This window comes from Theropithecus gelada, chromosome 9 (genome assembly GCF_003255815.1).
Source record: "Theropithecus gelada isolate Dixy chromosome 9, Tgel_1.0, whole genome shotgun sequence".
Classification (NCBI taxonomy): Eukaryota; Metazoa; Chordata; class Mammalia; order Primates; family Cercopithecidae; genus Theropithecus; species Theropithecus gelada.
In genome coordinates this window covers 7,499,585-7,525,942 of record NC_037677.1, presented here as the reverse complement: position 1 = coordinate 7,525,942, position 26,358 = coordinate 7,499,585, and the positions used below count along the sequence as shown (strand labels likewise).

Below are 26,358 nucleotides of genomic sequence, written 5' to 3'. Positions count from 1 at the left end.
GTGATTCTAACAGGTGTGTACTGATATTTTTACTGCTGTTTGAATTTGCATTTCCCTAACAGCTAATAAGATTCACCATCTTTTCATGTCTTTATTTGCCATCTGCCTATCCCCTCTGGTGAAATATCTGTTTATGTCTGTTGCCTATTTACTAATCAGATTGTTTATTTACAGTTGAATTTAGAGGTTTTTTTTGTTTGTTTTTTGTTTTTTTTTTTATGGAGTTTTGCTCTTTTTGCCCAGGCTGGAGTGCAATGGCATGATCTCAGCTCACTGTAACCTCCACCTCCCGATTTCAAGTGATTCTCCTGCCTCAGTCTCCCAAGTAGCTAGGATTACAGGTGCACGCCACCATGCCTGGCTACATTTTTTTTAATTTTAATTTTTTTAGTAGAGACAGGGTTTCACCATGTTGGCCAGGCCAGTCTCGAACTCCTGACCTCACGTGATCCACCCATCTTGACCTCCCAAGGTGCTGGGATTACAGGCGTGAGCCACCGCGCCCGGCCTAGAGAGTTCTAGAGTTTCTAGATGGGAATCTTTTGTTAGATACATGGTTGGCAAATATTTTCTTCTGGTTTGTAGCTTAAGTTTTCATCCTTTTAGCAGGGACTTTTATAAGCAAAAGTTTTAGATTTTGGTGAAGTCCAATTTATTGATTGTTTTCTTCTATAGATTGTGCTTTTGGTGTCATGTCTATGGACTCTACAACAAGCCCTCACTCCTGATGGAGAAGGAAGGAGCCCAGGTTCCCCTAGGTGACCAAGGAGGTGGGATGTGATATAGAAAATCAGCCATCCTAGAGAGGTCCTGCAGGTGGGAGAAGGGGTCTTGGGTGGACAGGGATAATCCTTATAACTGGTGGCCAGATGGGCACTTGTGCTGCTGTGTGGAGTCCAGCACAGAGGCAGACATGGTTCTAAACCAGATGTGATGGTGCCCAGACCAGCCTGGACAGATCGTATTGGCCAGCTCAGCCTTCTATAACAAAACTCCACAGGCCAGTGGCTTAAATAATAGATATTTATGGCTCACAGTTTTGGAGGCTGAAAGTCCAAGATCAAGGCCCCAGCTAATTTTGTTACTGGTGAAGGCTCTCTTCCAGGCTGGCAGACGGCAACCTTCTCGCAGTGGTGGGGGAATGGGGGAGGGGACAAAGGGAGACAGAGACAGAGAGTGAGAATGACAGAGAAAGTGTGCAGACAAGAGAGGCTGAGAGAGAGAGAGAGAGAGAGAGAGAGAGAGAGAGAGAAATGAGCTTTTGGTCCTCTCTTCCTCTTCTTATTAGGATGCTCATCCTATCATGAGGTCTCCATCCTCCTGACCTCATCTAAGCCTAATCACCTCCCCAGAGCCCCACCTCCTAACACCATCGCAGTGGGGGTTAGAGCTTCAACACAGGAATTTGGGGAGGACACAAATATTCAGTCCATAACACAGGTGATGACAAGACCAGTGGCTCCTCCCTCACCCCCACCCTATTCCTTGATGTCTTCTAAATTCATGGAACTTAGAACCAACTCCATGGATAGGTGGGAAGGTGAGGAACCCTGAATTGATTAAGAAAGCAACACTCTGATTTTTGAGAAAACCCATATTGATGGTTTATCATGCATTGGGCAAGCGTAAATTTTGTTCTGCTCAAGGGAATGGGAACTCAGTACGGAGATAGCTCTGACATGTAGGGGAAAAAGGATTACATATTTTGTTCAACATGTTTCTTCCTGGGAGATGCAAACCTGCCACATGTATGGCAGCGAAAAGAAGCTTTCCTCCCTGCCAGCCGGGCAGCCTGCCCATCAGTACCACCTAAAGCACCCGATGATGCCTCATTGTTAGGGTTTGGTATCTCTCAGCATCAACCACAAAACCAGCACTGCCTGACGTTAGCCAAAACCCTTCCAAAGACACGCCTATGGCTTTCGGCAAAAACTCTCTGGAGATTCCCCAACATCTGTCTGAAACACATCTGGCAACTCTTCAGGGAGAAAACACACCCTGGGGATTAGCTTTATGTTTTTCTGGCTTCTCTGTCTTTGTGCCTTAGAGTAAAAGGAAGCACGAGGGTGGGGGACTAGCATGGGGTGTGGAGACAGGTAGAACTGAAGCTCCATCTTATTCCGTAGTGTTAGCACATCCTCTGTTCTATCCCCGGTCTTCTGTGATCCCAGGTTAAAGCCCAGAAAACTAGGATGCAACTTGTTGCTCTGGCATCTTCCCCAAAGAAAATAAAAAGGATTCTTGAGTTTGGACTAAGATTTTTTTTTTTTTCAGTATTTAAGTATTTCTGTAGAAAGAAATCATCGCTCAGCTGATAAATATTTCTTCAGAACTGTTGGCCTGGCACTGAATTACACATTAATTCAGAACAGCAAAGATGAACCCAAGTGCTGGCTTTGTGTGTGTGTGTGTGGGTGCACTTTTAGGAAATAAGACAAAATTAATGCTAATTGTGCCTTCTGATGACTTCAGGAATATAATAAACATATTAGTACATATTATGAACCTTAAATTTTTTCAAGGGAAAACTATTTTTAGTGTGTTTGGAGGATGGTTGTACAAGTTTTTAAGAGCAGACTTTTCAAAACGGGGAGAACCTTGAAGAGGCGAGGGTTTGGGATAGAGAAATAGAGACGAGGAAGGGGAAATGCATGGATTGGAACTTGCTTCTTCTGCCACATAGAATTCAAGACCATGGGAATCCAGTACTCTAAGAAAAGACTGAGCATCAATATAGTATTATATCTAGTGTCTAAAATTCAGTTGCTTTTTTCCAGTTTTCGTAATTATAATTCCCTCAAAATGAATAAATAAAAAAGAGGGATGATTGTGTCCTAACATGTTTTTGGCAATGGAGGAGCCAATATTCTGCAGCTCTTTAAAAATACTCCCCTTTAGAGACGTACACACTTGGTCCAAGGTCTTGCATCCAGTCAATGCCTTTGCAGACTGATGCTACAGGAATTTCAAAGGAAATCCCAACATGAAAAGCATACTAAGTAAACTAAGTCTAAGTCTACCATACTAACTAAGTTTCCTTTATTCATTCAACAAACATTTCCCAAGCTCAGGTACATGCCGAATGTGGACAAAGCACACAAAAGTGAAAAGAAGATAGCTAGGCGTATTGGCTCATGCCTGTAATCCCAGCACTTTGGGAGGCCGAGGCGGGTGGATCACGAGGTCACGAGATCGAGACCATCCTGGCTAACATAGTGAAACCCTGTCTTTACTAAAAATACAAAAATTAGCCGGGCTTGGTGGTAGGTGCCTGTAGTCCCAGCTACTCGGGAGGCTGAGGCAGGAGAATCACTTGAACCCAGCAGGTGGAGATGCAGTGAGCCGAGATCATGCCACTGCACTCCAGCCTGGGCGATGCAGCCAGACTCTGTCTCAAATAAAATAAAATAAAATAAAATAAAATAAAATAAAATAAAATAAAGGGAAGAAGAAGAAGACAGAGCCCTCTGCTGGGTCTTGGTTTAGTGAGAGAGAGACACGCAAACAAACAGCTGGGTGCTCTATTGGAGGCATGAGTGGCATTTATCAACCTGATGAGATCTGGGAGACACCCTGCTGGAGGAGGTGACATTTGCAGGGTGGGGTGGGAGGTAGAGGCAGACATTCCAGAAAAGAGAAGAATCCATGCAAAACAAGGGGCAAGAAGGAATGGGGGTGCTGAGGAAACCAGAAGGAGTTGAGCATGGCTGGTGTGTGTGTGTGTGTGTGTGTGTGTGTGTGCGCGCGCGCGCACGCGCACACAAATGAGCCCAGGAGGGGAAGCTAGAAGAGGAGAGTGCAGTTCCTTCCCGCTGTGAGCCACTGAGTTTTGTATCTACCCAGCAAACCCAGGAGAGATAAAGTCTTCAATAAGAGAGACCTGAGGGGTCAGCTGTTCTCCTCCTTCTCCTCCTCCTCCTCCGCCTCCTCCTCTTCCTCCTCCGCCTCCTCCTCTTCCTCCTCTTCCTCCTCTTTCTCCCCTTCTTCCTCCTCGTCCTCCTCCTCCTCTTCTTTTGGCTGTAGTTTTAAATTAATTTATTAACCCTGAATATGTAGTACATTCACTGTGGTCAAAAATAAAGAATCAAATATTTTAAAAATACCGTAAACATATAATACAGTAACAAAGCAAAACCCATCCCTTCCTGAGATCAAATCTGTCCTGTTCCCATCCTCTTACCACCCCGTCCCCACAAATACTTTTCTTCATGGTTCATGTTTCCTAGAATTTCTTTATGCAAAACATGCAAGCAAATATCATTATGCTTTCTTATTTTCTTTTTCTTACACTAAAGGCAGCCTGCACTTTGCTCTTTCTTCCCTAATTGCATGATACTGGCTATCTTTCTGTAGCAAGACATAGAAGCTTTCCTCATTCTTTCGTACAGCTTCACAGTATCACATTGTATCTAATCAGATTTCAGAGTATCACGTTGTATCTAACCAGACTCTTGTTAATGAACTTTTTGGGTTGTTTCCAATCTCTGGACATTACTAACGAATTCATGCTGTAATGTGTAATCTCGTACCTACACCTTTCTGTACATGAGCAGGTTCGTTCATATGATAAATTCTCCAAAGTGGGTTTGGTGGATCAAACAGTAGATGCACGTGCAGTTTTGATGAGATCGCTGCCAGAGGCTAGAGTTCCTTTGGCATTTCATGTTAGGCATATCACATAATCGTATAGAGCTCTTGACGTATATGACTCTGGACAGGTGTCACAGTCTGGAAGAATACTGGAGAGCCAACAGCACTGATGTCATTGGAAAAGTACTCGTGTTCAACTCCTCACTTTATAGTGTTGGCAGTGGCAACCAGCATGGGGAACAGAAATAGTAATAATTGTTATAAGTTGCATGTGTATGCTACTACATCTGTGGGATGTGTTAGCAGGATTTCTATATTATCAAGAACGTTATTCTTTTCTTTCTTTCCTGCTTTCTTTTCCTTCTTTCCTTACCTTCCTCCCCCTTTCTCTCTTTGTCTTTCTTTCCCTCCCTTTCCCCCTCCCCTCCCCTTCCTTCCTTCCTTTCTTCCTTCCTTCCTTCCTCCTTCCCTCCTTCCTGCTTTCCTTCCCTCTCTCTCTTTCCCTCCCTCCCTCCCTTCCTTTTTTCTTTTCTTCCCTCCCTCCTTCTCTCTTTCTTTCTCTTTCCATCCCTCTCTCTCTCCCCCCTCCTTCCTTCCCCCTCCCTCCCTCCCTTCCTTCCTTCCTTCTTTCCTTCCTTCCTTCCTTTTTTTCTTTCTTGACGGCGGTCTTGCTATGTTGCTCAGGCTGGTTTCAAACTCCTGGTCTCAAGTGATCCTCCTGCCTCAGACTCCTGAGTAGCTAGGATTACAGGAATGAGCCACCATGCCCAGCTAACCAGGTTTTCCACTGTCTTCCTGAGATCTTGGTTTACCATCCCCTTCCCAATATACATACCTCCCATGGGGACATACATTTTTCACTCTCCACCCCACAGGCTCACAGTGAGGCAGTGTTATCAATATTGTTATTGATGAAGGAGTAACAAAAACCTTAGAGCACAACAAAGGATAATTCTTTAAAGTAAGTTGGTGGGGCATCGTGGCTCACACATGTAATCCCAGTACTTTGGGAGGCTGAGGTGGGCGGATCACCTGAGCTCAGGAGTTTGAGACCAGCCTGGGAAACATGGTGAAACCCCATCTCTACTAAAAATACAAAAATTAGCCGGGCATGGTTGAGGCTGAGGTGGGAGAATAGGTGGGAGAATTGCTTGACCCCGTGAAGCAGAGTTTGCAGTGAGCTCAGATCGCACAACTGCATTCCAGCCTGGGAGACAGAGATCTTGTCTCCAAAAAAAAAAAAAAAGAAATACCACATGATGACTTCAGTTTTCTCCTTCCACAAGCAGATGGAGAAAATGGGGTCAGGAATCTGCACTGGCTGGCAGATTTGTGTTTGGGATCACTGTGTTACACTTTCCCATTTTTCAGCTCCCCCTTCCCCACCAAATTCCACAGGCAACTGCCCAGACTTGAACCTCAGAATTTTATATTGTTCTTTCCCCAATGTCAAAGTCTTTTCCTCTGGTGTTCCCCCTCCTTCTCTGTCTCCTTGATGTTTTCTCTTCTCCACTTGGCTTTCAAAATCAAATTCATGCAAATATTAACTTCCACGTCCTTCATGAAGCCTTCCAGACCACAACTACAATCACAATCTTGTCCCTTCTCCTCTTAGAAAATCACTATTGAGTTCCAATTTTGTCCATTTTGTTAGCTCCATCTTCATATCTGAATGGTAATTTCTTCAAGGTCATGGACTCTGTCTAAAACTTGTCATGTCATACACAACTAGCACAGGGTAACATAATGGCAGATATACATTTTTTCATTCATTCGTCAAACATACAGCATGTCTACTCTATTCCAGGCCATGTGTCAGAGCCTGAGGATGTCAAAACAAGAATGACATAATCCTTGACCATGAAGAAATCAGAGTCTAATTTGGGTCTCAAATCTGCAAGCCAATAATTAAAACATGGTAAGCGTTACATTTTGTGAACAGTTGATGAGTTCAGCAATCACCAATCATAAATTTGAAAACTGCATTCCCTATTTCTTCCTTCACAAATCTCTGTGGACAAAACTCAGTGCTTGGTGAAGCAGATGAAAAGTGGGTATAACTAGACTCCTGACAGGCCGTAACTGGGCTTCTGAGAAATCATCAAGTCAAAGTCAAAAGGAACCCATTTCCTCCCTAGTAGTCCCCTCTAATCAAGAAAAAAAAAAAAAAAGGCAAGGTTGTAAAAAACTGTAGCCATTCTACATAGTTGTCAGGGGGCCAAGAGAAACACACAAGGCCATATAAGTAGATAAAAAAGGAGCAGACCAAGGATGGGGAGAAAGAGCTGGCCCAGAATAGAACAGTGGCCTTACAGAGGCTCAGAAGGGAGGATGGGAGTGGGAGAGGAGGTGGAGACCAAAGGACTGGGTGGTGGCTTGACTCTAACCATAGCTGGATTTAGGAGCTATGGGGTGTCAGGATGTAAAATCAAGGGAGAGGTTCAAAAGAAAACAAATATGCAGCCTGCTTTCAACTCTTTAATCTCTTTAAGTCATGGTTGTTTTGACCATGATTTTGGGCCCATCCGTTGGTAGTCTCCAGTAGGAGACCAGGATAAAGGGATAAAGCTCAGAAGTGTGATTCGACGATTCCGGAATACTTTGGCCCATCGTTCAGTTACTTGTGGGAATCATTTCCTAGAAGTGGCGTGGACAGAGCAGCATCTCTGGCCCAGGAGAAACAGCTCCTATTCATTTTTGGACTCTGAATTCCTTGTCACTGAGCTCTGCATCTAGATCCTGTCCGTGAACACCAGGTTCCTTCCCTGTGATGTGTCACTCATGGCACATGGTCCTGGTGAATGAATTGAGCTAGACATCCTGCAGGGTCTTTTCTAACTTTGAGACTTTATGTGTTCAGTAACCAGAAATTCAGCTCCTCCTGGAGGTAAAATGAGAAACGTGGAATCAAAGGACAAATGTATGTAGGGACACCTTGGCCCTTATTTATAAGGCTGATACAAATGACTGCCTTTGTTTGTTGGCAATCTTGGAAAACTTTCACTAGGTCTTATTTTTATCACACCTACCTAGATTTTAAAGATCATCATACAGATACACAAGTGTCACACAGAATACTGAACTATTACAGCTTGAAAATAATAGGAAGTTCAGAAACTCTAACAAGTCATACAGCTAGGTAGCGGTCAAGTTTGCACTCTAGCCCAGCCCCACCTCCCTGGCACAGCCTGGCTCTACCTTCCACACTCATTCCTGCCATCTACTAATCTCATTCATCAAAAGGCCGTTAAGTGCTAACAATATATTTAGCACAGTACTAGAAGTTGGGGGAGATGCTTGTCCTCAAAGAACTGATCCAATTGGAGAAACTGGCTTTTTATTAAACAAACAACATATTAGCACCACAGTCTAGGGTAGAATCAGAGGGTCCTCCCAGATAAAGAAAATAAAACTCACTTTTCTTAATGTTAGACTGCTGTAAAACCCAGTTAGTATGAATTTGGAAAAAAAAAAAAAAGAGAGAGATCAGCTATAAAGGCAAAAATAGTTTAATATGGGCCCTTTCAACATTTCAAGAGAAAGGGATGGTAGGGCAGGAAAGATGATGGAGTCTGTTCTGTTGCAATCATGGATTGAAATAATGGCGGCTGTATGGTTCCCCACTGCAAATAACCTGGCCTTGTCCATTCAACTTCCCGTTCACAAATAGTTACTTTCCTCTCCTGGGAAAAATAACCAGCTACAGTTGTTTCCTATTGGTTGCATGCTGACTAGTGGTTAGGCTACTAAAGGATTAACTGCTGATGACAATAATTTTCCTTCCATTTATTTCACAGTAGCAAGGTGTTTGTTTGTTTTTAACCTCTCCTAATTTGTTAAACAAACAGCATTTCAGCAAGAATAAACGTTTTCGAGGGTCTCACCACAAACTCACCTACCCACTGTTTTTATTTTTCATGTTTTTTTTTCTAGTTATGTCCATTCATATGTATTTCTACCTAATTGCAATCATACTGTTGATACGATTTGGTGATGTGATTTTCTCTTTAGATCACACTGTCAACATTCTCCATGTTTGTGGAGGCGTCGCAATGATTATTTAACGGCCCCATAGTTATCCTACATGGAATAATATTCTCTATTCCATGGTCCGAGGTTAGCCACTTCCCTGTTTTTGGTCCTTAAGGTCTGTCACTCACCTCATCCATTTAGATGAAAGTGTCACAGAGACATAAAAAACATCCTTTGCAAGATGAAATGAACAAGTAGCCCCAACTGCAATGTGTATCACCAGATAAAAAAGGCGCACTCAGCCTATAGAAGGCCAGGTGCAGACGACTTGTGGGTAAGAATTCTTCCAAAGGCAGATGGAAGTATCACCAATAGTTTGTAACTAAGACACATAATGGCACTCACTTTCATGATTAATAACCAGAAACTCTGAAACACTACACGCTGCCAAGACACTTCCCTCGTCTCGTCTTTTTCTCCTTAGTCCAGAACATAAAGGCCGGCAGCCTTGCCAGTCCCTCCTGCGCTAGACTGCAGGTAGCATCCTTTGTCCTGCCTGCTAAGCGACCGTGGCCAGTGCAGAGGGGACGATCTGCCGGCTTCAGGCTGGCAGGTGCGGGGTGGGCTCTGTGCTGAGGGCCAGGCTGGCCTTCCCGCGTCCTCTGGCGACAGAAATTAAGCAAGTCCACAAAGAAGCATCTTGCACCTTGAGGGAGAGGAAGAAAGAGTTGCGGGGCGGGGGAGGCAAGACACGGAGTAGGAGGCTCGACAGAGGAGACTGGTCCTTAGCAAAGTGTCACAGCCGCAGGATGGGAGGGTGTGTGGGGGGGGTCTGCGGGGACAGCACAGGTGGCCCCTGCTGTGCGCGGCGAGGCAGGCTTGGAGTGACTTCTCTCCGAACAGAACGAGCCCGGCGTTGGGGGCTGGGGAGACGCGGCCTCTGGTGGGACTGAGGCCGGGAAGGCGGCGCCCGGGGCGGGGTGGGGGCTAGGGAGGCGGGGCCTGGGGTGGGGGCGCGCAGGGAGGCGGGGGACGGGTTTACGGGGGTGGCGGTAGGTGGGGTCCGGGAAGTTGACCTCGGTGGGGACGGAGACAGGAGAGGTGGGGCCGGGACGGGGGAGGTGGGGGGAAATGGGGGCGTGGAGAGGCGGGGCTTGGGGTTGGGGACCTGAGGAAACTGGTTCCTGACCGGGGCCCAGGGAGGCGAGGCCCGGGCCAGGTGGGGGTCCAGGGAGGCAGGGTCTGGTCAGCGGGCGGGAAATGAGGGGCCAGGATTGGGAATGGGCGTGGAGAAGGCGGGGCCCGGATTAGAGGGGCGGGGAGGTGGGGTCTGGGCTGGGGGTGGGAGAGTTGAGTCCAGGAGGGGACTGCGGGGTGGGCGGGGTCCGGACTGGGACCGGGGTGGGCGGGGTCCGGACTGGGACCGTGGGGTGGGCGGGGTCCAGGAGGGGACCGCAGGGTGGGCGGGGTCCGGACTGGGACCGGGGTGGGCGGGGTCCAGGAGGGGACCGCGGGGTGGGCGGGGTCCGGACTGGGACCGGGGTAGGTGGGGTCCAGGAGGGGACCGCGGGGTGGGCGGGGTCCGGACTGGGATCGGGGTAGGCGGGGTCCAGGAGGGGACCGCGGGGTGGGCGGGGTCCGGGCTGGGACCGTGGGGTGGGCGGCCCCGAGCGCGTCCCGCAGTGGCAGGAGCCCTGGGCGCTGCAAAGCGCGTCCCGCCGGGTCCCCGAGCGTCCCGCGCCCTCGCTCCGCCATGCTCCTGCTGCTGGGGCTGTGCCTGGGGCTGTCCCTGTGTGTGGGGTCGCAGGAAGAGGCGCAGAGCTGGGGCCACTCTACGGAGCAAGTAAGTGGAGCCGCCGGGAGCCGGGGCCCGGGCGCGGCCGCCCCCTTCCCTCCGCCGCCCCGGCCTCGGGGCTTCTGCCCGGGCCCCCTTCGACCGCAGCCCAGGCCCCCACCGGAGGCCCAGGGGTCCCCCTCTGTGGGTCACTTGTGGGTCACCTCTGTGTGAGCCGCGGTGCCTGATCTGGCCTGAGGCTTCCTGCAGAACTGTGCCCGGGACTTGTCCTGCGGAGCCGCGTTTTTCTTCTTGGCTCCTGTTCATTGTGCAGATTTCTGTTCGTCGTTGTTAATTTCTGAGGCAGCTCCAAAAGTTATTATAATTACAGGGTTTTTTCCTTACCACGCGTGGGGGGCAGTCTGCTGTTATCATCATTCCGGGTTGATCCAGGGAGAAAGGCAATCTGAGAGGAGTTCTAGCCTCCTGGCAGCCTCAGCTTTTCCCATCTGAAAACGGGGAGAACACGACTTTCCCGTTTAGTGACTACGGGTGATTTAGCATTTAAAGGTGGCCAGCACCGAGAACCAAAGCATCTGAGTTCCTTGAGTTGCTGGTCTGTGCGTTTGTCAGGATTTGTGTTTTAAATGTCTTAACCTCACAGGCGAATAAAACCTGCAAATATGAAACGTCAATAAAATGATGAATAGACAGGCAATTTGTCTTTAAAAAGTATGAAACGGGTTCACACAAATAGCATTGAGATATAATGCGCAACATGACCCTGTCATAAAGTAGAAGTGCTGTTCACACACATGCCATTTAAATATTTAAGCCGTTTAGCTTCCAGCGTGTTCGTGCATGGTGGGAGGAAGGTACAAATAGGCGGACCTTTTCTCCCTTTTCTAGGCCCTGTTTTGAAGAGCAGTTTTGAAGACCAACTGCCTAAGCATGAAGATAGTTATCTTCATGCTCTCTGTCTTGTGAATGTGCTTAACAGTAAAGTGGTAGTAATGATGCTTCCCTCTAGGGAGGGAATAGCTGATGAAAATCCCAGGAGGCATCGTAGTGGTGTTGGAAAAGTGCAGGCTTTGGATGCAAAGAGACAGGCTGGGCTCTACTTAGTTGTGTGTTCTGGGCAAGACCTTTAATCTCTCAGAGCCTTCACGTCCTTGTTGGTCAGGGCAGGGAATGCGGCTCTTTTTGAGCAAACTTGCAAGGACTCCGCTAGTTTGTGTTAAGCACCTGGTATACAGTGGGCACTCAATAACTGGGAGATGTTTTAGTAGATGGCTGAAGGCATGGGCTTGGTGCCAGGATGTCTGGGACCACTTGATTCTTGATCCTGTCACTTATCAGCTCTGGGACCCTGGGCAATGTCCTTTCGGCCTTACATTCCTCTTCTGTGAAATGTGGAGAAATGATAGGGTTGTGAGGACTGAATGAATTATGACACCCCAGTGCTTAAAACGTTGTCAGCACTTAATGCTGGCCATAGTCTTAGACTCCTGCTGCTGAAGTGCTGAGTGAAGGAATTTAGGGTAAAGATCTTGAAACTTTGTTGGGGGCGTGGAGATAGGAGAGTGTGGGATGGACTGAAACAAAGATTCTGTGTCTAAACTAGGAAGACCGTTTAAACTCTAACATCTACAAGCTCAAGTAGGCTTCATAGTCTCTGGGCTTTCCGTCATAGAAAAACATGGCTTGGACTTATTTTAGTGATTTCATGCTGTCTTCAACCCAGCACAATATCTATTTATCTTGGAAATGACTAAATCAGGAAAAAAAATCCAAGGTAGAAATTTCTATGAACTTGCAATTTTATCTTTTATCCCTAATCCATTCTTTTTTATATTTAGTTTTTGTGATATAGGGTTTGAGGGCATGGGCTTTGGCACCAGATTTCTGGGTTCAAATCTTGGGTCTGCACTTACTGAGGAGTCAACATTTGTAAGCCTCTTTCTCTGTATGGGGATGATGCAATTACTTAGTTAGGATTTTGAAAGGTGAAACAATTAATATACTTACATCTTAGAACAGAACCTGAGAATGTAATGAGCGCTCTCTTCTCAATCATTATGGTCTTTAAAATTGTATGTAAACTTAATTTTTAAAATGTAAGTCTATGCAAATCTTATGCAAATGTTCATATAGCTGAATATGACTATTAACTTGCATTGCAGTTATTTGTCATTCACCTGTAATTGGAAATATACCAGTAACACCTTAGATTCAAGTTCCTTCACCTCTCACGCTCCACCCCATCTGTAGACAATGGGCACTTAGTCACCCGTAGTGGAATGACTCCTAAAAGCAATGGTTTTCACCCTTCGGGGGGAAAAAGTCACTTGGGGTGTTCATTAAACATTTAGCTTCGTGAGTTCCACTTCCATTGGTTTAGATCCATTAGGTTTGGGATGGGACGCAGATGATTCTGATGCAGGTGGTCCATGGACCACACTTTTTTTTTTTTTTTTGCGACAGAATCTTGCTGTGTCACCCAGGCTGGAGTGCAGTGGTGGGCTCTCTGCTCTCTGCAGCCTCTGGCTCCCGGAGTCAAGTGATTCTCATGCCTCAACCTCCCAAGCAGATGGGATTACAGGTGCACTCCACCACGCCCGGCTAATTTTTATATTTTTAACAGAGACGGGGTTTCATCACGTTGACCAGGCTGGTCTTAAACTCCTGAGCTCAAATGATCTGCCTGCCCTGGCCTCTCAAAGTGCTGGTATTACAGGCATAAGCCATTGTGCCCAGCCGCACACTTTGAACAGTAGTATTTTTAAAGGATATTTTGGGAAATTAGTATTTAAAAGAAAGTCCCTTGTGTAAAAACTGTCTGCTATAGAGTCATCTGTTTTGTTAGCTGACATTTATATGGTGTCTTTAAATAAAGATAGAGTTATATTCCCATTATTATCAAAGCAGTTTTAGATTGACAAAATAGCAAAAGCCACCAGTTATTGAGTATCTGTAATGTCCCAGTGTCTCAGGGAGCTTGCTAGGAGCTTTATGTGAAAATAATAAGAGGCAATAATGTTTTCTGGTTGAGCACTCCATGTGGTGCCAGACTGCCTGGGTTCTAATCTGGGCCTCATCACTTACAGGCTGTGTGTACCTGGGCAAGTCACTTAACCTCTCTGGGCCTCAGTTTCATCATCTGCGAGACAGAATTGTTAATAATTCCTACTGCATAGGCAGGGGTGGATCTAGGCTTTGGGAGGAGAGTAAAGTACACAATTTGCAGGACCCTCTTGAAGGAAAAAAGTATCAAATTATGACTACAAAATTAGGTGCTAAAAGGACCATTCATTTAGAATGATAAAGCACAACAAATTACACATTTTGACAATCTGACAGGCACCACAAATACCACTCATTTTTAGAGGCTTGCACAAGTGAGGGGTCCTGGAGCTTATGTTTTATTAGCGTCTAAATAACAATTACATTTTTATAAAAATAACACACTTCTGCTTTTACAGTTGTTTGAGGATTAAATGAGTTAATTCAGGCAAAGCATTTGCATATAGTAAACACTTAGGTAATATTAGCTGCATTTATGCATAGCCTAGTTAAGTCTCTGACTACCGCTGTAACGTCTCAATGTACTTATTTGACAAAGGACAACCAGGAAGTCCTTTCTGAGAAGTGACAACCTACTACGTGCAAAGCCTGGATTGGAGTGCAGGTGTGCCGAACACCAAAGCTGGTGCTCTCAGCAAATCCTTCAAAGAGCAAGCCACGTTCACTTTTATAATTTAGTTGAACTTGTTTAAATGTGATTTATATTTGTAGCTCATGGCACAGAGGTGGGGTGCAAAACATGCTAGTTGTAATTCAAACATCTATTGTGGTGATACATTTCTCATTCCCTGAATTGGACATTTCCAGATTTTTAATTTCTTATAAATTCTCACTCAGAAGCAAATCTTTGCATTTTTTGGGGGGGCGGGGAAGCAACAAAAATCAAGAGAGCTTTTTTTTTTTTTTTTTAACTCTTTAAAAAACAAAGCCAGTGAAAGATTTTGTAAGCTTCAGGCCACTCAATAATGCCTCCCTTATGTGCAGGGCTGGATTGTTGAAATGAGTTTGTAGGGCAGAGTGCGGAAGGAGTATGCTGTGGGAGAAATTCCAGAGATTTGGTCACTCCCAAAGCAGCCATTTGCCATTTCTTGAGGGCGGAAAGGAAGGGTGGGGAAGTCCTGAGAACTGGGTGATGAGCTGTGTGTGACTTGGTGTTCGTAACTAGCACTTTCCCCAGTCCTCGGATGCTCAAATATAAGGAGATCTCGCTCATCATGTCCTCAGGGTCGCTGCTGGGAATGCCAGGCAGGTGTTTCTGGATGTGAGGAACAGTAGAATAGGTTGATTTAGGAAGATGGGGGCCAGAGGATGAAGACCTGAGGGGTTTTTTTGGGAGGAGGGTTCCAAACCACTCATTATTTTCCCACAAGCAACATCCAGTTCCCTAATTTTTCTTCTCTCTCTCTCTCTCTCTTTTTTTTTTTTGAGACAGAGTCTCACTCTGTCACCCAGGCTGTAGTGCGGTGGCGCAATCTCTGCTCACTGCAAGCTCCGCCGCCTCCTGGGTTCACGCCATTCTCTTGCCTCAGCCTCCCTAGAAGCTGGGACTACAGGCGCCCACCACCATGCCCGGCTAATTTTTTTTGTATTTTTAGTAGAGACGGGATTTCACTGTGTTCGCCAGGATGGTCTCGATCTCCTGACCTCGTGATCCACCCTCCTCGGCCTCCCAAAGTGCTGGGATTACAGGCGTGAGCCACCGTGCCTGGCCTCTTTTTTTTTTTTTTTTTTAAAGACAGTCTCACTTTGTTGCCCAGGCTGGAGTGCAGTGGTGTGATCTCGGCTCACTGCAACCTCTGCCTCCTGGGTTCAAGTGATTCTCCTGCCTCAGCCTCCCAAGTAGCTGGGACTCTAGGCATGCACCACCACGCCTGAATAATTTTTGTATTTTTGTAGAGACGGGGTTTTACCATGTTGGCCAGGTTGGTCTCGAACTCCTGATCTCAGATGATCGGCCTGCCTTGACCTCCCAAAGTGCTGGGTTTACAGGCATGAGCCACCACGCCCGGCTCCTGATATTTTATAGGTAAAGAAAACAAGCAGGGTGACTTGTCTAATGGCAGTTGCTTTTAAAAAATTTTAATCGGGCGGGCACAGTGGTTCACACCTGTAATCCCAGCAGTTTGGGAGGTTGAGGTGGGCAGATGGCTTGAGCCCAGGAGTTCAAGACCAGCCTGGACAACATGGTTGAAACCCCACATCTACTAAAAATACAAAAACATGGTGGTGTGCACCTGTCGTCCCAGGTACTTGGGAGGCTGAGGTGGGAGGATCACCTGAGCCCGGGTAGTCAAGGCTGCAGTGAGCCATGATCACACCACTGCACTCCAGCCTGGGTGGTGTGAGTGGAAACTCTGTCTCAAAAAAAACTTAAAAAAAATCTTCCTGGAAATTGGAATTTTAGCTGGAATATCAAGTTTCTTCTTCCATTACCAAGGTGATAGGCACCCCAAATTGCAAATGGTTAATAGCTAAACAACTGACAGCAGCATTACTTTCAAGGAAGAAAAATTTTGGGTGGGTGATATAGAATTACCCAAACAGGAATATTCTCAGACTGACTGTTCTCAGCCCACATGATAAATGGCATCTCAGTGACTTTCCAACATCTAGCCCTTGGTTCCGTTCTAGGTCCTATAGCAGATCTCTAAGGTAATTGGCTCTTCAGTTTCTCGGTTTTGGTTTCAGCATTTCAGAATGCCCTCAGACGAATGGGGCCAGGTGGTGGATAAATTCCTCGTACAGATCCCTCTAGGAACTCGTGACTTCAGTCAGTTGAAGGTGTTTGGCTGAAGCTGGCCTCCGTGTAATGGCTCTTGAATCCATTATGGCAGCAGTCCCCAACCTTTTTAGCACCGGGGACCGGTTTCGTGGAAAACAAGTTTTCTGTGGACTGAGGGTGGGAGAGATGGTTTTAGGATGAAATTGTTCTGCCTAAAATCATCAGGCATTAGTAAGAATCTCATAAGGAGCACGCAACCTAGATCGCTTGCGTGCACAGTTCACATTAGGGTTTGCCTCCTATGAGAATTTAGTGCCTGAAGCATTAGGAGGCAGAGCTGAGGCGGTAATGCGGGCTCGCCCACTGCTCACCTGCTCTGTGGCCCGATTCCTAATGGGCCACCAGCCAGCACCTGTCCACACCCCGGGGACGCCTGTGTTATTGGACCCAGAGTCACAGATACAATGTTACAGCTCAAAAGGAAGAGTGGATGATGTGAACCTTGCCTTTACCTCTCTCTTTAAGTCAGCTGGGTCATTAAAGCATCCATACCAAAGGTGGAGTGTCTATACTCAATAATTAGGTTTAGTTTCTCTCCTCCTGCCTCCCATTCTTTCCCATGGATGGACTCTTGAGATGACTCAAGTACCTATCTTTCTTCCTCCCTCAGTCATGATCTGATGCTCTGATGGATTCTGGGACGAAGAACAGAACCTCTATCAGTCAAATTATAAACACTTAAGCAGCACTGGCAGGTTTCTTTTTTCCACCTATAGTTGCACTAGTTGATAACGGGATAGGTTTGGAGCTTCCACCCTCCACAGCTCTGTTGATGTTACTGCCACATGCTTGTGCCAAGGAAGCCTTTACCTCACCTTCTGTTTCCTGGTGGTGACGTTGCTGGGTCCATTTGTGGTAGAGGCAGGTGCAGGTCTATGAAGCTGATTTTCTGAGGATTGTTCCTGTGTTGAATCTGATTCTCTTTAACGTTCTTCTTCCTTTTCATCCCACTCCAAGACACATCTCCACAGCTAAGCTCTAGCCCTGTCTCCTTCATAAATCCTTCCATGGTCACTCAAGAGCATAGTGATCTCTTCTTTCATCTATTTCTTTTGTAACTTATAAAACTTACTTCGTCTATGGTGCTTTCGTGAGTATATATATTTTTGAAAATTAGATAGTATGGTCCCTGGTGGCAGAGATGGTGGCTTACGTTTTTCTTAATAAATGTTGTGGTCTGGATAGCTTCTGTTCTGATGCTGGAGAAATAACCACAGCTGGGTAGCACCATCTCTTAAGTCCGTGATTTGGGGCCTTCAGGAAGTCAGTGGAAGCTCTAAGATGACTATTTACGGTAGTTTTGCCCTGAAGCTGGGAGTCAGTTACTTTTCTGTACCCAGACTCCACCCCTAGTTTCTTAAAAGGCACCGGGAAAACACTCAAACAATAAAAAGGATCGGGAATTCTTAACTGAAAGCAATGATGATATTAATGTCATTTGCATTTCCAATCCTAGCTTGCACCAGCAACATATGTGTACTGGGAAGTTTTGATTCTGGGTCAAGCTGAGTTGAAACTTGGACTGAAGTGTGGCCATAGTGATACCCTGAGACATCAGATAGTCGTCTCAAAAATGAAAAACCAGCTTCTCTTGTTCTCCTTGAAGCATGCTTATTTTCTTGGAAAACTTATTTTACAAAAGAGAAAACTTCAAAGAAAATACTTTAGATCAATCAGGGAACTTAATACCTGAGAGGGGCTGGGCTTTCCTTCTGACCATAGTTATTTTAAGTGGTCCCCAGGCTATTCCACAATTTAGGGAGGGAAGGGCCAGAGATGATCCTATAGGACTGATAAAGAACTTGCCCAGGGTCCCTATGACGGCCTTCCTTTCACAGTCTCTTGTACATCTCACCTCATTTTATTTTATTTTATTAATTAATTTACTTTTACTTTTTATTTATTTATTTTTTTGAGATGGACTCTCACACATTGTCGCCCAGGCTGGAGTGCAGTGGCATGATCTCGGCTCACTGCAACCTCCACCTCCTGGGTTCAAACGATTATCCTGCCTCAGCCTCCTGAGTAGCTGGGACTACAGGCGTGCGCCACCACGCCCAGCTAATTTTTGTCTTTTTAAAGCAGAGATGTAGTTTCGCCATGTTGGCCAGGTTGGTTTTGAACTCCTGACTTCAGGTGATCCACTCGCCTCAGGCTCCCAGAGTGCTGGGATTACAGGCATGAGCCACCGCGCCCAGCCTCACCTCATTTTAGAATTCCAAAATCAATATACTCCTAGGAAGTGTTTGGTTTGTAAACCAAGAATAAAATTTGAAGGCCCGATGACCATCTGGATGGACTTCCTCCTCTAGGCCAGGGCCCTCTAAGTTTAACCTGAAAGACTGGTTCAGACCAACACGGGAAGTGGGGGTCTGGGAAGTGGGGTTCGACATGCCTCCTCGTACCCCGCCAGCATGAACATCAACACAGACCTTAAGTCTGATAAGAAACATTCACAGTCGACTCTCTCTGAAGCCTGCTACCTGGGGGCTTCATCTGCATGATAAAATTTTGGTCTCCACAATTTCTTCTTATAACCCAGAGATTCCTTTCTATTGATAACTCTTCCAACCAATTGCCAATCAGAAAACTTTTACATCTAAGTATAACCTGGAAGCCCCCACCACCTTCAAGATGTCCCGCCTTTCTGGACTGAACCAATGTATATCTTACATGTATTTGATTGATGTCTCATGTCTCTCTAAAATGTATAAAACCAAGCAGCTGCGCCCTGACAGCTTGGGCATGTATTCTCGGGATCTTCTGAGGGCTGTGTCATGGGCTGTGGTCACTGCTATTTGGATCAGAAAAAATCTCTTCAAATATTTTACAGAGTTTGACTCTTTCATTGATAGGTTCTTACTTGGAGTCAGGGTGGATGTCAGCCTAAATCCTGTACTATTTTTCTCCATCCCATATTCTGTTGAAGAGTAGACTCTATAATGGCTTAGAATGGCAACTTACAATGTATGTATATTTTTGGGTGGGGAGATAAAGCAGGGAATGAGGTTAAAAGAGTTTCTCTTATAGTTTAGTCTTCAAGATGGAAATATCTGCATTTTGTTAAGACTTGAGGTAATACAGAAAAGTTTAAAGAACAAGATGTCAATCAAAGGTAACAGCCATTGATTAGCACTTTGATGCACATTCTATGCATAAAAACACTTACACTTAACAAAAATGGGATCGTGTTACATATAGTGTTTTGTTACCTGATTTCGTCACTTAAAATTGTGTCAGGAACATATCTCTCAGAATAGACTAGGTTATGCTGTGGTACCCAACAATCCCCAATTCTCAGTGTCTTAAATAACAAACTCTACGTCTTGCTTATACACCTTGTCCATCTTGGGTCAGCAGTGGAGCAGCTCTGCACCTGTTGGTCACTGTGAACTTGGGCTTCATGGAGCAGCCATTACCCCAAACATTACTAATTACTGTGCTGAAGAAAAGGCAGTTCTGGAACACTGAACATTAACTTAATGCTTGGCTCAGAAGGGACTAAAGTTACTTACATTCATAATTTATTGGCCAGAACTAGTCACATGACACTATCTAGCCACAAGGACTAATTCCTCTGGCAGAGAGCTAGGAAGATATTTGGAGAACAACATTGAAGTCCAGTAAAGTGAATGTTGATTCATGTTAATAAATGTAGGTGCAGGTCCTTATTTTCAGTAGCTGTGTGGTCATTAATCAATGTATCATAGTCTACTTAACTGAACCACATTTTCAGGGCATTTTAGGCTATTGGTAATTATGAGCAATTGTTTTAAAAGTTGCCAAGAATTTTCTTTTGTGTTCATTTTTTTTCTATCAGTATTTTCCTCCCTTATGATGCTTTTCTGTAAGCAGAATTTATAAATTAAAAGATTGCATACTGGTGGGAATGCAAAATGTTACAGCCACTTTGGAAAACAGTTTGGCAGTGTCGTAAAAAGTTAAACTTGGCCGGGCACGGTGGCTCATGCCTGTAATTCCAGCACTTTGGGAGGCAGAGGCGGGTGGATCACAAGGTCAGAAATCCAGACCATCCTGGCCAACATGGTGACACTCCGTCTCTACTAAAATACAAAAATAAAATTAGCCGTGTGTGGTGGTGCGCATCTGTAGTCCAGCTACTCAGGAGGCTAAGGCAGGGGAATTGCTTGAACCTGGGAGGCGGAGATTGCAGTGAGCCGAGATGGTGTCACTGCACTCCAGCCTGGGCAAGAGAGCAAGACTCCGTCTCAAAAAAAAGAAAAAAGAAAGAAAGAAAAAAAAAGGCTGGGCACGGTGACTCACACCTGTAATCCCAGCGCTTTGGGAGGCCGAGGCAGGCAAATCATGAGGTCAAGAGTTCGAGGTCAGCCTGGCCAACATGGTGAAACCCCATCTCTACTAAAAATGCAAAAAATTAGTGGGGCATGGTGGCAGGCACCTGTAATCCCAGCTATATGGGAGGCTGAGACAGGAGAGTTGCTTGAACCTGGGAGGCAGAGGTTGCAGTGAGCCAAGACCGTGCCATAGCACTCCAGCCTGGGCAACAGAGGGAGACTCTGTCTCAAAAAACAAACAAAAAACATAGACATGAAGTCTAGGCATATTTCTTACGTTTTTGATCTACATTGTAAAACTGCTCTCCAGAAAGGAAGGAAAACTTATTACTCCCAGCAATATTAGTTTACACTTCTATTAGTTAATGAGATTTGCCATGAGTGACGTCCATATAACCAGCTAAGACCTTTAAATTAGTCCAGAGGGGCTAGTTAATTAATTATTAATGAGTTTTTAAAAATATAATTTTTGGCTGGGCACAGTGGCTCATGCCTGTAATCTCAGCACTTTGAGAGGCTGAGGTGAGAAGTTCGCTTGAACCCAGGAGTTTGAGATCAGCCTGTGCAACATAGCGAGACCCTGTCTCTACAAAAAATACAAAAGTGAGCCCAACATGGTGGCTCATGCCTGCAGTCCCAGCTGCTTGGAGTCGGGGGATGGCTTGAGCCAGGGAGGTTGGGGCTGCACTGAGCTATGATCGCAGCACCGCACTCCAACTTGAGCTGTAGAGCGAGGCCATGTCAAAAAAAAAAAAAAAGAAAAAGAAAAAGATGATTTTATCACTTTCCCACATCCCTCCCCTGCATGCGGAAGAATATAAGAAATCATCCAGAAAAGACACAATGAAGAAAATTCAAGATAAGTTCAGTTTTGCTTCCAGAGTTTCCTGGAGTTTTAAGTTGAATAGTGAGCCCATTGGAATTAAGACTGAATACCTGTACTTATTGTAATAGACACAGTAGCAAAGAGTTTAACTTGAAGTCCCAAATAAAATGAAACAGAATACAAATACTCAATCTTTTTGTTCCTGTCATTTCATCCATCTCCTCTTACAGAGAGAAGAATGAGGTGACGAGGTAGAGTGATGTTATGGATTAAGAGTCAGCCAGATCTGACAGGGCTGAATTCTAATTCTGGCCTGGAAACAAACTCCCTGAAAAAAGTCAAAACTGCTTTTCAGGATAGATAGGGCTTTTGGTGAATTTGAATAGATTTTAACCCCCTTGAATAACTCATGTAAGAATGACCTCACAATCATATTTCATGTCTCTTCTCTTTTTTTTTTTTTTAAATCACCTTTTTAACAGTCTCTTCTCTTTTATAGGATGGACTCAGGGTCCCGAGGCAAGTCAGACTGTTGCAGAGGCTGGTAGGTATATTCATGGTGCATCTTGAAAGCCCATTCCCTCATCCTTCTATTTATTTTGAACCAGGTATCCACTTTGCGTGCAGATCCTCCAAAACATATAAAGCTGCTTGTAGAAAAATTCTGAGATGAAGCAGCATAGCTGACTCTTTTATAAGGCTTTCTTTAAGGGGATTTTTTTTTCTTTTTTCTGGAAGGAGACCTGATTATTTCAGTAGGACTATAAACACAAAGGTCTTTGCAGGCTTATTTTTTTTAAAGCCTAAATATAACTTTTATTTATTTTTATGACATCCTTACCCAGGAAATAAGAGCTTTGTTGTGAAGTAAACAACTAAAGCAACCAAAGAATTCACATTTGTAGGCTAAAGCATCACGTGATGAAAGTTGGACAGGCTCTCAATGCATGCTGGAGGCTAAGAGATTGGGACTTGGGCAAAGGGTCAGTAACTCTAAGAGCTTATTTGAAACGACCTCAGTTCTTCCTTACTGCTGTGCATGGAGCGAAATATCAAAATGTAGAGACATGCCTTTAGACTCTGCTGAGGCATTTACCCTAGCCCTCCCTGCACCTGGCTGGTGTTTGAGTGAATTCAGATTTCTTGTCATTACCAATATCACGATCATGACCATCCTTGTTTGGATTGAGATTTTGGATCTAAAAAAAAATTTTTTTTGCTTGGCTTTCTTATCTCCTTTCCTTCTTCTGATCCTCCCAATCTTGCCTCCTGTTACCCCAAATTCATTAGCCTAGTATTCCTTCTTTCACGTTTTCTCCATGTTCACATAATCCTAGACAATCATATATGTACATAAACATGTCAAGAATTGTTGAGGGGCTGAGATTAAAGCTACTTACAAGCTAATAAGCTAGTTTGTTACCATTTCATGGATGCCAGCAGAAAACAGGAGACTCCTGGATCAGAGACAAAGGACAATTTATTACTCACAGTAACAGCAGTAGTCAAAGCATGTGTGCCATTGCCCCAGCCCAGTTCCCAGAAGGTGATGGAGATGGCCAGATGACATCTGCCATGCAGTTGGTTCGCATTGTGTGAAAGGAGCCCTTAACTTAGGGAACTTGACTCTTTAATAATGAGCACTAAGCCTGCCGGGGCTTTGCTCCTGGAGGGAGATATTTGCTTTATTATTCTGCACATTAAGCCAATCTGTCTTCTTCCCTGAAGGGGGAACCTGTCTTCTGAGGCTGTTCACTATACGTTTGTAAAGGTAGTTCCCAGCAAAGGCAGCTAGAGTCTCTGTTTGCAAATTGTGCAGAAACACCAGAGATTCATGGAGAATAGCCTCCCAGCAATATGTACATACGTGTAAATTGTAAGCATACTGATAATTGAGATGATGACAAGTACCACTGAGAAACAGAATGCAGCAGGGGAACCCGAGGTACATTTGCACACGGGAAACCTCTGATCATTGCTCTAAAACCATGGGTGCATGTGACAGCTCATGCCGACCGAATGCTTACGGAGTCTCACTCTTGTCGCCCAGGCTGGAGTGCAGTGGCGTGATCTCGGCTCACGGCAACCTCTGCCTCCTGGATTCAAGAGATCCTCCTGCCTCAGTCTCCTGAGTAGCTGGGATTACAACCATGCGCCACCACACTTGGCTAATTTTTGTATTTTTAGTAGAGACGGGGTTTCACCATGTTGGCCAGGTTGGTCTCGAACTCCTGACCTCAGATGATCCCCCTGCCTTGGCCTCTCAAAGTGCTGGGATTACAGGCGTGAGCCACTGTGCCTGCCCCTCAATTACTCTTATAACAAGTACTTGAGGCATTTTACAGATGAGAAAACAGAGTCAGAGAGAGTGAGTAACTTTCCCAAGATGACACAGCTGGGAAGAGGTGGTAGAGCCAGGATCTGAGTGCAGTTCAGTGTCTGAGTCCATGCTCTTAACTAATACACCAAATGGGCCTCTCAGTTGTATGTATTTAAATCTGTATTTATATTTATATGTATTATAATTTACTAAACATTCTGCTACTGATGAACTCTCAATTTTATTTCCAGGTTTTTTCACCCTGTATACAATGCTTCAAAAAACGCTTTCATTTCTTCTTTTATGCGGGTACTTTTAATTGTATGACTTTTATTTTCAATAGGAGGATTACTGATTCAAAGTGCATATACATTTTAAATTTTACCGGGCTCAGTGGCTCACGCCTGTAATCTCAGCAGTTTGGGAGGCCGAGGGGGGTGAATCACCTGAGGTCTGGAGTTTGGTACCAGCCTGGCTAACATGGTGAAACCCCGTCTCTACTAAAAAATACACAAATGTGCCAAATGTGGTAGCGCATGCCTGTAATCTCAGATACTCGGGAGGCTGAGGCAGGAGGATTGCTTGAACCTGGGAGGCGTAGGTTGCAGTGAGTTGAGATCGCGCCACTGCACTCCAGCTTGGGCAACAGAGCAAGACTGTGTCTCAAAAACAACCTTTTTTTTTCTTTTTTGATAGATGTCAGATTAATTTTTGAATACAATTACTCTTAACACTATCTGTATTCATACCATATCTATCAGCAATGATGAATACACACATTTCTGTAAGCAATCGATATAATTACTCTTTTTTTTTTTTTTTTTGAGATGGAGTCTTGCTCTGCCACCCAGGCTGGAGTGCAGTGGTGCGATCTTGGCTCACTGCAAGCTCTGCCTCCCAGGTTCATGCCATTCTCTTGCTTCAGCCTCCTGAGTAGTTGGGACTACAGGTGCCCACCACCACGCCCGGCTAATTTTTTGTGTTTTTAGTAGAGATGGGGTTTCACTGTGTTAGCCAGGATGGTCTCGATCTCTTGACCTCATGATCCACCCGCCTCAGCCTCCCAAAGTGCTGGGATTACAGGCGTGAGCCATGGCGCCTGGCTGATATAATTACTCTTTTTAATTTGTCAGTCTCTTACTTAGGAAGTGATATCTCATTGTTCCTTTAACTTGCCTTTCCCTGACTATGTACGAATTTGGAATTTTTTTCTTTTATTGCTCAAACCATTCTCCATAACAAGGATTTGGACATTTTAAATTATATTTGTTAGCCATTCAGAGTTGTTCTGTGAATTGCTTTTTTTTTTTTTTTTCAGGTCCTTTGCCCATGTTTCTATTGTGTTTTTTTATCTATCTCATTGTCAATTTATCAGAGACCTTTGTATGTTATAGATACCTTCCGTCTTCTAAATTGGAAGATTTCCTCTCTAAATCTGTCATTTATTAACTTGCTTTCTGGTATGTTTGCCACGTAAAAGTGCTCAGTTCCTAAGTAATAAGCAGTTTATGTTTTCCTTTCAAAGGAAAGGAAAAAGAGGCTTTGTACATTTAGCCTCTAAGTGTACAAAGATTTTCTTAACTCCTTGGCTTAGACCATTTATACAACCTCTTAGGTTTTTCTTAGAAATTTCTTAGAATTTTGAAAGTGTTACTTTTACAAGTATCATGAATTTTTAACATGAACTTTATTGACCATCCAGTCGGTACTAGAATGATCTTTCCAGTGGTAGACCTGGCGCATCACTCTCTTGCGTGCACGTCTCCAGTGACTCCACATCACCCGTGGGATAAGCTCCAAGGACGTGTGTGACCCTGCGTGATGCTCCTCCTGTTTGCCTCTGGAGCTCAGTTCATCCTATGAGTCTCCTTCTAGCCTGCATTCTTGCCATCTCCCTCCAGTTGCCATTCTCTGAGTGTTCTGTGCTTGAATTAATGAATAGAATGTGGATGGCAACAGCTGGTACTCCCGTAACATTGCCAGGACCGCAGGAATTTGTTTGATTTTATTCTGAATTAATTAGATACCCTTTTTATGAAGCTCCCTGGCATCACATACACGCAAAATATTTACTCTTTGGAAAGCAGGGGCATCTTTGTGTGTGAGTTTCCATGGTGCTGAACGGATCCTGGCCTGGGTTTCCCAAGATGATTCTCTGCCATCATTTAACCTCCTGACTGCAGGGTCTGTCTTGGCGTCTGCTGTGCAGCGGGTGTTGTACAGTTTGTGCTCAGGGCTTGTTTCTGTCGAGTGTGGTAAGATACGCAGACACAGAAATGACTGACGTGAAGGAGGATTTTCACACTCACAGATCACTGGAGGCAGGGGCGACAGCGCACCATCCCAGGACGCATGGGGAGGCGCCAGGGTGGGCCAGGAGCAGAAGGTGCAGAGGAAAGTATGTGTCTCAGAGCCTACATTGGGGTTTTCATGGGAAGAAATGGGCAAGGCGGGGTAGTAGGTAGGCTGAGGAGGTTTAGGATTGGCTGTAGGGATGGTCCCTAGTTGTCAGGTACTTCATCCTGGAGAGATTTAGGATAGGAGGAGTATTGGCTTTGTACATAAGTTTTATTTATTATTATTATTATTTTTTTGAGACAGAGGCTCACTCTGTGACCCAGGCTGGAGTGCAGTGGCACGATCTCGGTTCACTGCAACCTCCACCTCCCGGGTTCAAGTGAGTCTCGTGCCTCA

General features: G+C 45.0%; 1 protein-coding gene across 1 annotated transcript in view; it reads left to right on the top strand.

Moving 5' to 3' along the window:
- Positions 1-10,215: 10,215 nt before the first annotated feature.
- The window catches only part of ITIH5 (inter-alpha-trypsin inhibitor heavy chain family member 5), a 100,520-nt gene continuing 84,377 nt past the window's right edge, over positions 10,216-26,358 (top strand). The window contains exons 1-2 of the mRNA XM_025397285.1: positions 10,216-10,405; positions 21,844-21,888. Of these exons, the coding sequence (XP_025253070.1) occupies positions 10,316-10,405; positions 21,844-21,888 (135 nt within the window). The 5' untranslated portion in view covers positions 10,216-10,315. The remainder of the gene's footprint in view (positions 10,406-21,843; positions 21,889-26,358) is intronic.